General features: G+C 39.4%; 1 protein-coding gene across 1 annotated transcript in view; it reads left to right on the top strand.

Moving 5' to 3' along the window:
* Positions 1-12,742, top strand: part of hk2 (hexokinase 2) — a 58,916-nt gene that overhangs the window by 40,140 nt on the left and 6,034 nt on the right. The window contains exons 9-15 of the mRNA XM_088009087.1: positions 2,600-2,833; positions 3,762-4,066; positions 4,179-4,327; positions 5,485-5,604; positions 8,763-8,858; positions 11,860-11,959; positions 12,117-12,300. Coding sequence (XP_087865213.1) covers positions 2,600-2,833; positions 3,762-4,066; positions 4,179-4,327; positions 5,485-5,604; positions 8,763-8,858; positions 11,860-11,959; positions 12,117-12,300 — 1,188 coding nt within the window. The remainder of the gene's footprint in view (positions 1-2,599; positions 2,834-3,761; positions 4,067-4,178; positions 4,328-5,484; positions 5,605-8,762; positions 8,859-11,859; positions 11,960-12,116; positions 12,301-12,742) is intronic.

Genomic DNA, 12,742 nt, shown 5'->3' with positions numbered 1-12,742 from the left:
CTTCCAAACTCTGAGGAAATGTGTGTAAACTTCTGATTTGAAGACATTAATAAACAAATCTGATATTATTTAACTTATTATTGAAGAATTTAGCAAACATAAATAATTTGGGCAATTCAGACTGAGCTAAACCAAGAGAAGTTTGGTCTAATTTAAGTTAAGAGAGTGAGAGAAAAAAGGTGCTTGCAAGCTTATAGTTTCATCTGCAAATAATTAAACGTGTGAAATTAATTATAATTAACGAGAAACTGTGCTGACAATACAAACCATTTGCAGTAGTTCTTATTTTTAATGTACCATCATTCACGGAGCAAAAAACCCAGACTAATCTACCCGTGATGCTGTGTGCAAACAACCTGAGGTCAATGCAACAGTTTGGTATGCACAGAGAAAAACACGCGCAACGGTGAGAAACATCCAGCTAAGTGAAGAATGCTTCCCAGGAGGCCGACGTGTCGTTATCCAGGGCTGCTATAAATAGGAGAGTTAATGAGAGCAAATGCAGAAGGCGGTGGCGGAGCTCCATTCTTGTGACTGATAAAAAAGCAAAGATCAAACTGCGGCTTTCTGATGAGAAGAAAAGAACGTGCTGGAGGTCTGGAACGCCTCGTCTTTAAAGCAAACGACACTGACGAGAACGCTTGGCTTCGGAAGGCACTCCGTAACCGAAGACAGAAGTTTAATGATGTTGGATCAACTTTGAAGTGGTGTGTGTTTGTGTACCAGGTTTTCATATCCTTATGGGATACAATGTGGGGTTGTGGGGACCATATTGCTCCTTGTGGGGACATTTTCTTGGTCCCCATGAAGGAAATTGTTGTTTTTGGGTTAGTAGTTAGGTATGTTATGGTTAGGTTTAGGGTAAAGGTTAAGGTAAAGGTTAGGTATGTGATGGATCAGGGTTATGGTTAGGCTGTAAGGGTTAGGCTGTGGAAATTAATGGAAGTCGATGTGAAGTCCCCGCAAGTGATGAAAACATGACTGTGTGTGAGTGTGTCGCTGTCTGATCCCAGGTGTTTTGAGCTTAAGATTTCTGTGCAGCTGTACTTCAAAGGACACTTACTCACGTGACGGTTTACTGTAAAGTGTTTGAAAGAAGTTTGAGGATGAGATGGATCCACTGCGGCTCTGTCTGGAGTAATCTGGTTGTTGTTGTGGTTCGTAAAGATGAAGAGCTGAGCTGAACCTTCATCGACTTCCTGACCTTCACCAGCGGCCAGCAGATGTAGATTACCTGTACGTCAACAAGTGTTAGCCTATGTGGTTTAGGCGTCTGATCAGGATGCCTGCTGAAAACTTCAGGCAGCTGTCGCTAATTCAGGAATAACACCAGGAAACTGTATAGAGTTGTGAGTTTCATTTTGTAATCTGTTGTCGCATGTTGGAGTGTCCAGGGTCAGAACACCATCACCGCCTATTGATCTACAATCGGTTTATAAGTGAGTGTGTGTTAAATACTGCTAAATCTAGAAACATTTAACAGTATTATTAAATTTAATAAAGTTAGAAACCTATAAAATCAAAATGACAGCTGCAACAAATTTACATAAAAATATATAACGTATTAGTCATTCATGTCTTTTGGTTTCAGAGTCTTTGCAACATTTTATGTAGATGCACATGTTTCTAATTATTCTTTTTACTTATTGTTCCTAATGCTTTTCAATAAATCCCATCACATATGTGGCATTAAGCAACATTATATGCCTCTTCAGGTCATTTTAACTGAAGAAGCTGGTTAAATGTTTGGTCCTACTTACCAGTAATTGCATCTGTTCTAATTCTTCAGGATTGCTAAAATGCTAATTTGATGCACTACAAGTATAATGGGACGTTAATGGTGTTTAAGCATAAATAAGTAAGCTTCTAGGTAGTGGTGGGACTCGATTACAAGATTTGGACTTGTTAATTGCAGTGTCTGTAATTAATTGCATTTTAAGCAAACCATATATCGACAACATAATCAACATTTTAAATTCAAAAACCCTGTTTTGATGCTTATTTATTGAGGAACTAGACCTATTAGCTCAACATTAAAAATATTTATTGTTTTTAATTAGTTTTTTTTCATTGTTTTTGTTTTGTTTTTTAGATTATTCAACTGTGAAATTGATGCAAAGTGATTTCAAGTGATTCAGAAACTTATTTGAAAAAACACTTTTTTAGAAATCTGAACTGTGCACGGCGACTTTAGCATTAGATGACTGAGATGTGATTTTAGTCTTGAATAGCTTCACTGACAGGCTAACTCATTTTAGCATCAGTTTGTTTTCTGAAGCAGGAATTAAACCCTGATGAGCCGAGAGGAGCGACCTTGTCATCAATTGCTGTTTAAGGATGTTGCTTGCACGTCCGATTTACGGGCGTACTGGAAACATTGGATTACAAAGGTTCCGGCAGGAACTTTTGTCTGAAAAAAAAATGTATCAATACAAAAATGCATTAAAATTTCAACATGTTAAATCTAAGAAATTAATCAAAATGAACATGCTAGAGTCCAGGCCCTACTTACAAGTGAAGTTCTTATCTCCCTGAATTCCTGTCCTTGCCTGTGGAATCTGATCAGAAATAAACTGAACGTCTCATTCTTCGCCTGCAGAGATGAAGAAGGCCTGGCTAGCGCCGAGAAGGCGCTCCGCAGCCTGGGCCTGGACCCGTCTGCTGAAGACTGCGCCGCCACTCGGAGGATTTGCCAGATCGTTTCAACCCGGGCTGCACATCTGTGCGCCTCTACCCTGGCGGCGGTGATGCGACAGATCCGGGACAACAAAGCGGCCGAAAAGCTGCGCATCACCATTGGAGTGGACGGCTCAGTCTACAAGGGTCATCCAGAGTGAGTGACCCAGAACATCAACGTGTGTCTGTGTGTCTCACTCCTTTAATGAGGAGTCCAGATTATAAACAGAAACTCTGAGCTGGGAGGAGTGGTTCGGTGTGCCCCTCCACGCCCCTGAGTGTATTTGAGCTAAAGTGGATTGAATTGTTCCAACAAGAACACGTAATCTCTGCGTTTATTGTTTAAGCTCTCTTTACATAATTAGAGCTTGTTCACACAGAGGGGATTAGTTCTCCCTTGTCATCACTGTTTGCCTGACTGACTTGGAGTTGGAGCTTACAAAGTTGTTTATTTGCCTGCTACTCTTCCCAATGTCTCAAAGATATTTGTCCAGCCTGGTGATCATGTAGTAAAACATAGCAGGACTCCAGTCCCTGGCAGGGGCTTCGTCATTTTCTCTGTTAGATACTCGGGATGGAGCCAAAGACTTAGTTGGGCTGAATGTCATCCTTCTTTTCTGGTGAATTTAAACTGCCGGCTTTGGGCCAGTCGACTGAACACGACCTAATTATCCTCCCTGATACCCTCTCATTAAAATTCACCTTGCTCCATATCTTTTCGGAGAGCCTGACGGGACAAAAGTGTCCTTCACTATGCAAGTAGACATATTTATACGTACACAGTTGTGAATATAAGTATGGATTATTCATACTCGCAACACACTTGTATTATTTAATCATTTATTCCGGTTTTCTATTTAATTAGATTTTCTCTGGGTAGTTTACTTGCTCCGTTCTGGCTTAAAATAATTAGAGATGAAACTCTTTAGTACAAGTTGTGAGGGTTTTTAAATGTCTTGAGTCACCAGCACAGTTTGCTTTATCCTCTGCGCTGTTTTGTTCATTGAGGGAAAGTTAGCTAGCATGAAAGTTCACCGAGAAACAGCACAATGTTGATTAAAATCATTTTTTCTTTTGGAAAACAGATTTTCCAGGAAGCTCAACAAAATGGTGCGGCGCCTCGTGCCAGACTGCGACGTGCGCTTCCTGCAGTCGCAGCACGGCAGCGGGAAAGGCGCGGCCATGGTGACGGCGGTGGCCTACCGACTCGCCACCCAGCACGCCGAGCGGCAGCGCATCCTCGACACCCTGCGACTGAGCCGCGAGCAGCTGCTGGAGGTGAAGCGGAGGCTGACGGAGGAGATGGCACGGGGTCTGTCCAAGCAGACGCACGACCAGACCAGCGTCAAGATGCTGCCGACCTACGTCAGGTCCACCCCGGACGGAACAGGTGAGGGGGAAGACAAGATGTCCGCTGCCTCTTACTCCGATATGACCTTGCTCCTGTTAGATGTGGATTGTTTTTATTTTTATGTTTTTGCTCTATTTTATTTTTTTTGTAGAACAAGGAGATTTCTTGGCTTTGGATCTTGGCGGGTCCAGTTTCCGTGTTCTTCTCGTTCGGCTGAAAAATGAGAAGAAGCAGAAAGTGGATATGCACCAGAAGATCTATAGTATCGATCAGGACACGCTGCAGGGCACGGGGGAGGAGGTATTATGTGGTGTGGGAATAAAACAGCTGAAAATCATTTTAGGTTTTTGGTTTTTCAAGTTTCAGTTCACACTGAAAAAACCACAATAACACAAATCCTCTTTTTATGTTTTTTGTGGGTTTTCATGTGAATAAATCACAACACCAGAGGAGAATATCTAAAAACCATGACAACTTGAAAGCCCGCTCCAAAAATACTAACTTCCCATTTTCATATTTCAAACACCAAAAATGCCCCAATATGCATTGATACAAACAAAGGAAATACAAACAGCACCAGCACAGAAGCTAATATCTACAGCAGGGGTGTCCATACTTTTTGTTACATGGGACAAACTAAGAAAACTAAAATAAAGCAAATAGTCATCAAACTTATTTATTTTTCTACAAAATGGATTCTATTAATCACAGATCCAAAATGTTAAAATAATTTTGCACGTTTGCTGTCGGAGTCTCATTTTCAGTTTCTTTTGGACTTGATTGAGCAGATTTATTCTAAAAACAGGACCTGGGCTGCTTTCTGTCAAGATGTTTAATAGTTTAATAAATCAAAGTAAATCTCAGTAAAGTCGTCTTTTCGGTAAAAGTTTCTGGTTAAACATGGATCTCAATTATTTAAAAAGACGAATATTTAGTCATATTTTAACATTTTCCATTTTAGGAAAATTAAGTGGGTTAATCATTTTGGTCTGACTGACATAAATACTCAACATCAGGTCAGATTATTGCCGTCGTTCTTGAACTGCAGTCGAGGTGTTTCACCTTAAAAAGCTGCATATTCCAGCAGTGGCTCAGCTTTAGGGATATTCGTCCTGTGTTGGTGGTAAAGTGTAATGCTAACGCTAGCACCGCCTCTGTCAGTCTGCCCCAGGGCAGCTGGGGCTGCAATGCAGCTTCCCGCCATCAGTGTGTGTGATGTGCAGAGCAGCGGTTCTCGCCTAAGGCAGCCTTTCTTCTTCTGCTATTGAAAAGCTCTGCTGGTGTGCAATAGTATTCTCCCATGGTGTAAGTTTTCAGCTCAGTGATTTTTGCTTACGCAGCAAATTAAAGCTTTCTTTATTGGCTATTATTTTTATTTTTTTTTTACTTAATGCTTTCTGAGGCTGAATGTTCTTGTAATTATTTTTAATTTCCCTTTGTTTTTATCTGTGCCCCAGCTCTTCAACCACATTGTGTACTGCATTGCTGACTTCCTGGACTACAGGGGGATGAGTGGAGCGTCCTTACCTCTGGGGTTCACGTTCTCTTTCCCATGTGATCAAACCAAGCTGGATGAGGTAACGTTCTGTCTGCCGGTCTGAATCCTTAGGCTGACATAGAGCATCAGGACCATGCTAAGAAAATTATAAATACATTTAAAAAATACGAGAATAAATCACTTTAATTAAGTCAAGTAAAATTGACTTAATTAATTGAATTGAACTAAGTCAATTAACATTTATTTAATTCAAGTAAATTTTATGACTTAAATTAAATCATAAAATTATGAGACTAAAGTTGCAATAATAAGAGAATAAAGTTGTAATTATTCTCATATTATGACTTCATTCTCTTAGGTTGTACTAATACGATAATAAAGTCATGCAAGATAAAGTCGCGTTAAGATGACATGACATTGCTAATATTTTCACTATTCTCAAAATAGTTTATTCTTGTACTATTTCAGCTTTATGGTCATAATTTTATGTTTTTACTTTCTCTCTGCTTGGCCCTTTTTCTCCGTCCTACTAACCAGACTGTGTGCATAAAGTCCGGTTAACTTTGTGCGCACTTTGAACTGTTTCCTAAAGTTTTAGTTGTGTGACATCAAGCAGGGAGAGGCTGCCTCTGCTGAAGGTTTGAAATGAAGATTTATTCATATTTTTCATTAAACAGATTGATTGTTTCAAATTGCTTTAAAAAAACACAACACTTTTTTCTGTTCATCACAAAGCCACGCTCCTGTGGGTCAGAGGTCAGTCTGAAAAGATGTGTGTTTCATGCTACCTCCGTCCGCTGGGCCTCAGTTTCCACTACAACATATTCCAGTCCAGCATTCATCGCGGCTGGAAGCCTGAACAATCAGTAAACTGTGGGGAGGATCATTTAGCTGGTGACGATATTTAGAATCAACACACAACGCGACCAAAGATTTTTATAGTTTTTTCACTGCTTCCAAACATTATGTGTAAAATAAGCTGTCATTCATTCAGGGTTTAAATAAAACCCCTAATTGGGTGTTTTGGTGGAGTGATTGTATAAATTGAGGACAATTTACCGCAAGAGAGTTAAATAAAACTTAAACGATTTAAAGAAGCTGAGGATTTTTTTTTTTTTTTTTTGGAAACTCTCATCAGAAAGTCTCCAAGTTTTCCATTTAAGTCGACATGAAACATTTTCTTTTTTTTTTTTTTTTTTTTTTTTTTTTTTTGAACATTCTTTAAACATGAAACATTTTCAATAGTTTTTGTTAGCTAAGAGCAACCTGTCTAGATACAGAGGCTGTATGCTGGAGATGAAAACAAGCTGCGTTTTTCTCTGTTTTTAAGGACACTGTGTGGCTTTGATGTTTCTCTCCTGTCAGAACAAGGACTTGTCCGCAGTCATAATCAGGCCAGAACATTTGATGGGGATTTAAAAGCTCTTTAGCCCGATCCTTGAACTTTGACTTGAAAATCAGTTCCCAGCTCAGATGCTAATCAGACAAGCTGCTCTCTGCAAATCAAGCTAATTAATACCTGAAACACAGATGTCCGTCGTGTAGCCGTCAGTCGATCAGACTCGGAAAAACTAGATTGTGTCACAACGTGACCTTCGGATGGAAAAGGTTCAGCTTGACATTTTGTCTGTTTTATGACAGGAAAGGAAATATTGTAACTAACTTAATTCTGTTTGGAAAAAAGCTTAAATACTCAAATAGGTGTTTCGCTATGTTTTACTTGAACAAATGGTTTTAATTTAAAATGGCAAACTTTGGTTTTGTTTTGTTTTTCCATTCCACCAACCACAACTTTGATTTTATCGGTGTGACCTGGTCAGAATTATTGTTTACTACATAAGACTGAACTTTTTTTATCTTATAAAAAATAAAAATTCACACCATTACAAAGTATGTGCTTCAAATTCTGAGAAGATTTTCTTTAAATAAGAGAATCACTTTACCTCTGACTTCACATCTGTCACAGAATAATATTTTTTGTTGTTTGTGAATGAAGTGACACAGTGAAATATCCGATCATGTTGTTTATCTCTTGGACGATTTTATTAGCTGAAAAGTCGTAGTGTGTAGCAGGTTTTGTGAAAAAACTTATTACTGAATCACAATTGCATCACATTTCAAAATTATTCCAAGACTGTAGGTTTGGTTCACAATACAAGCGTTTCATATCAGTCGATATTGATAATTGTTGATATGCTTTTTGTTCTAAATATCCAAAATCCTACCAAACTGGCGCCGTTTGGTAGGATTCCCTCTTGGGTTCTTGTACTCATTTTCTCCCTTCACTTTACCCCGCTCTGTTTTTTTTTCTTCTTTTTTTAAGCAGTTATGCAGTAAAACATAAAACTGCTCCCACATGCTGAGGCGAGTTGTGTGTATTCTGTGAACCGAGCAGACCGCGTGTGCACGGCATGAACGGTTGAGATTTAATTTGTCACAATCATTCATTTTATCCTTCAGACCCTCTATTTTTTTTTTCTCCTCTCTCGGTTTTTCGCGGTTTGGTTACCGCAAAAGACTTTGCCTCGTAAAGTTTGATGAACGTAAAGGTTCATCGAACTCGATTTCCTTCGTTTGTTTTGACTCATTTTCCTCTGAGCAAACGTTTTGAATGTCAGAGCTTGTGGCCCGCCAGACGACGTCTGTCCTGTCCTACAGAAGGAGCTGGAGACCAAACGGCTAATGTCTAAATGTGTTTACAACTCCAGCCGCTCCAAGCACACAACTCTTGAGAGAGCGCTGGCAGAGGAAAGTAGGCCTTGTCATCTTAGAGGATGCGTGGCTTGAAAGTTTTTGTAGCATACACACACGCACACACAGAGAGACACACACACTCTGTGAAATGTAGACGGATGATCTGACAAATTTGTTCTGGTTTTGAAACAAATTTCAAATATTTCAGTGGGAGGTTTTCAGCTTCTTCTCTGATTGGAGTCAGTTGAGTCTCTAAACAGATTTCCATCACTATCAATATTTAGTACAATAAGTATTGTTTCATTACAGTTGCAAATGAAAGGTGTAATAGTTCGGGTTCTTCTTCGTCTTTCTGGAAACCGAAAATGAATGTATATAATATTCAAAATGAGTTTTTACTGAATCACTTGGTTTCTCAACAACATCTGATGTTTCGTGAGTTCCTGGGATTGGTGTAAAGTTTTCCTCAATGAAACCTGACATGTAAATTATCCCCGTGGATCATTTCAACATGGTGCCAAACCCTCACCGTCCTTTCTGCAGGGAATCCTTCTGAAGTGGACGAAGGGCTTCAAAGCCAGCGGCTGTGAGGGGAAAGACGTCGTGAAGCTGCTGAAGGAGGCGGTCCAGCGCAAGCAGGTCAGTGCACGTTTTGAATGAACTTGCAAAAAAAAAATGTTTCAGTCTGTTTTCAGAGAGTATTCTGCTTGCAATGGCCTTCCATCTACACACACGGTTTCTAAGTGTGTACCGAGCGATCAGTCAGAAACTCTCTGTGTGCCAACTACTTCTGTTTGAGGGAGGCGGTGTCATTTGTAGAAGTGCTGCATCCGGAGTCGGATTGCTAACGCAGCCTGCTCCTCCCACGTAGCATGTTTGTGTTAATCCAGCTTTCACAGCAACCTTCACTGGACACGAGTACATAGGCTGCATCCAGTCCGACCACATCTTGAAGGATGAAAGGAGCTGTTGCAAGATGCTTTAAGAGCAGAGAGACGGATATCTTCTTTTTGTAGGAGAAGGTTTAGCTGTTAGTTGAGTGGCTTTTAGACAAGAGAAACAGTTCAACATATAAACTCTGAGGCAGTAGTAAAATATAAAGGGTTAACACTAGAGTTCATACAGTAAGTCACCAGCTGCGTTTCCATACCAAATGTATGTTAACCTTCATTGATATCCTGCTAATGTCGAAAAAACACAATTTCGCAATTGCGGTGTTTCCATTAAATGAGAAACATGGTGGAAAGTTTGTTTGTTTTTTTGTTTTGGAAAAAAAAAGTGTTCCCATCGCATTTTTGCAAGATAAGCTCATTTTGATGAGGCCAAAAAGCAAAAATAAAAAACAGAGGTCAGTTTAAGCTGCTGTCATAATTACTTCCACTCACCTTTCAGGAACCTTATCTCAGTTTACAGAAATGTCATTTTTGGCTACTTTTTGCCCGTGTGTCTCTTCTAGTTGAGGGTTTTCTAGCCATTTGTTTAGGTCATTTGTTTTTGTCACACTTGCAGCAGTGGTGCTTCTCTCCTATGGTTTAATTGGACCCTTCAGCATCGGAGGGGCCCACGGGCGGTTTTGACTACTGGCCTTTAAGTCGCAATAATTCGAGGAGTGGAATTTGAATAAGCTTTTTGTTTCCTCGAACCTCCAGGGAGGATTTGTTAGATTCACAGCGAGAAAGGCGGCAGCGAAAGACACACATTTTAATTTTCCCTGAATGTGTTTAACTCACTCTGATCAAACCAAACGACGTGCTTGAATTTCTTCTTTTCTTCAACAACTTAAATCTGATCATTTTGTGGAAGCAAACAAGCCCCTTTATCTTCCATCTTGGAAAGCAACTATGTGGCTTCCTGGAAACGGTCACGCAAATTCAGATTTCTGCTCGTTACTGGTCCAGTTTTTAAACTACTTCCTTGTTTACAAGGTCTTTGCTGTGGAAACAGTGCACCCGGACGCTTGCGCAATAGTTCTCAAGGAAAACTTGGACTTTATTTCAATAAATTTACCTTTTACTACAGCGGACAGTTTGATCTAATCACAGTTTCGAAGTGGTTTTACAAAAAGCAAGAAAGAGTTCAGTCTAAAATATTGCTGAAGGCGTTCACATGGACAAGGTTTAAGATTGATCTTTATTTCTGCAGGTAAGCACAGAGCTCTGCTGTCCTAACATTGACCTGGAGAATATTAGCTGGTCACTATATACTGAAGAGTTTAAGGGTTACGAGTGATTCTTTATTTTTTTGCTTTTAAAGTGTTGGTACAGCATCTAAGAAGGAGTGAGCGTACAGAGAAATGTTTCCATGCCTCTTAGTTCCAGCAGTCAGCATCTAAAGAGTGTGAAATTACAACAGAGGCCCTGGCTAATTCCTGGTTAGGATACAGAACACTGATCAAGGTGGAAAAAAGTGTCAAACTTGTTCTTCTTTTATTTTTTTAATGTGGCCTTCAATCCAATCTGTTTCAGCTTTTCTGACCTTACTTTTTTACGTACGGGTGTTTTACTGAAGCAGGTCTCAGTTAGATACTTAAAATTAAGCCGTGATCAAAATGTGATGAGTGGAAGAAAAGCTTCAGGTTTATGCAAGATCATTTGAGATGTGGGGAGGAAAACAGAAGAGAGAGAGAAGAAACAGCAAGACACAGAAAGAGAGTTAGCAAAAGGACCTTTTAGTAAGTAACCCTGCTGTTATTGTTTACCACTTCAAAACTTTGTTTATGCATATTTGATGTGAGTGTTTCCAGTAGGCTGCTACATGCTGACGAAGGTAACTAACCCTCTTGAACTTTTTTTTGTAAGCCTTTACCAGCTTTTCACATGAAGAGACTGAAATGTTTGCCTAATTCTTCTTTTGCTCTTGCTTTAAGTCTCACATCTTGATCTGGACTTTGACTGGACCAGATGAAACTGATCTATTTGACTGTTTCCCGGAGGCAGCTGGTTGGGCTGTATTGGGTTTCAGGTTAAGAGGGTTGAACTTGAACATTGTGTGAAGTTTTTATTTGAAAGAAGAGAAAAAAAAAACAGAACTTTACATTAATGATCTGCTGTGTGTTGGTCTATCAGAGACGATGTAAAGCTGTCTTTGAGTAACTTTTATAAAAGTATGTTTTTTTTTTTTTGTTTTTTGTTTTTTTTTACATATTTGTTCAAACTATTTATCCGCCGTCATTGGTGGCCGTACTTATTCGCCTGTATGCTCGCGGCGGGCTCTGTTGTGGGGAAGGAGCTGTAGCACAGCAGAGATGGACTGTGTGACCAGCGTGTTCATAAGCGTGATTGACAGCGCTAAGTCTCTCCTCCTACTGACTCTGATTGGTTGTTTCTGACTGGGAGTGGTTTATTTCTGAAGACCGAGGAGCTCTAATTTTTTGACAAATTATCTGACATATTACACTGTCAAAACAGTGACAGTTTGAACAAACATATAAAAAAATAAATATATATATATATATATATAACCTGTATTTTACTTTTTTCCCTCCCAAGTTCTCATTTTGTTGTTTGTGTTATTTTTGTTTCTTTCTTACAGAATTCCACGCTGACACTTGAACATTTTATTATTCCTTTTTTTTCTCCAGATTTTTAAATTTTTTTATTATTTTAACTGTTAGTTGAGTTTGTGTTTCTTCCACATCCAGAAATTCGACCTAAGCTTTGTGGCAGTGGTGAACGACACAGTGGGCACCATGATGACCTGTGCCTATCAGGACCCCAAATGTGAGCTGGGCCTTATTGTAGGTAAGTCTGTCTGTTCCTGTTCTTTCCTGCTTGATTTCAAATAATAATAGTAATAACAGTAGTAATAATAATAATAGCAATAATAAAGTGCTCACTGTGGCCAACGTGTTTCTAAATGCAAAGCTTTACTGTAATCAGGATTGTTTTTTTACACCAGGCACAGGGACCAACGCCTGCTACATGGAGGAAATGCACAACATCGAAACGGTGGAGGGAAATGAAGGCCGCATGTGTGTCAATGTGGAGTGGGGAGCATTCGGCGAAAACGGTGAACTGGACGACTTTTGCACAGAGTTTGATCATGCTGTCGACGAAGCCTCCAATTTCCCTGGGAAGCAGAGGTACATGAAAATCAGGAATCAGAGCAAACATGAGAAGAAAAAGTGTAAGACATGATCAGACTTAAAATACCTTTCACTGATCTCGTTGATTTTATTTTTTATCAAATTCTAGGTTTTATGTCACTTAGTGCACTTGAAATAAGAGGTAAAGACATTGTTGGTAAGATTTTGTTTTTGCACTGTCTTTAATACACTTCAAATAAGACAAAACTAACTTACAAGTAACTTTTCAGCAGGATTTGCAAACAAAACAGATTTTGTGTTTTTGCAGTGAAATATGTATTTTTTACAAACTGGTAAGGAAGTGCTGCATACAGTTAATTAATTGAGACAAACGATGCGTTTGTTCATTGAACACTCAGGGTTGTGCAATTAATCAGATTTGCAGTCAGATTTTAATTGTGTCTCCAAGCCACCGCAAAAGCAGCGCACTTAGCCCTTC

Source organism: Poecilia mexicana, unplaced genomic scaffold (assembly GCF_051168715.1).
Source record: "Poecilia mexicana isolate PSO_F unplaced genomic scaffold, ASM5116871v1 scaffold_9, whole genome shotgun sequence".
NCBI classification, from domain to species: Eukaryota; Metazoa; Chordata; class Actinopteri; order Cyprinodontiformes; family Poeciliidae; genus Poecilia; species Poecilia mexicana.
Note: the sequence above shows the minus strand (reverse complement) of the source record. Positions and strands in the feature narration are given on the sequence as shown.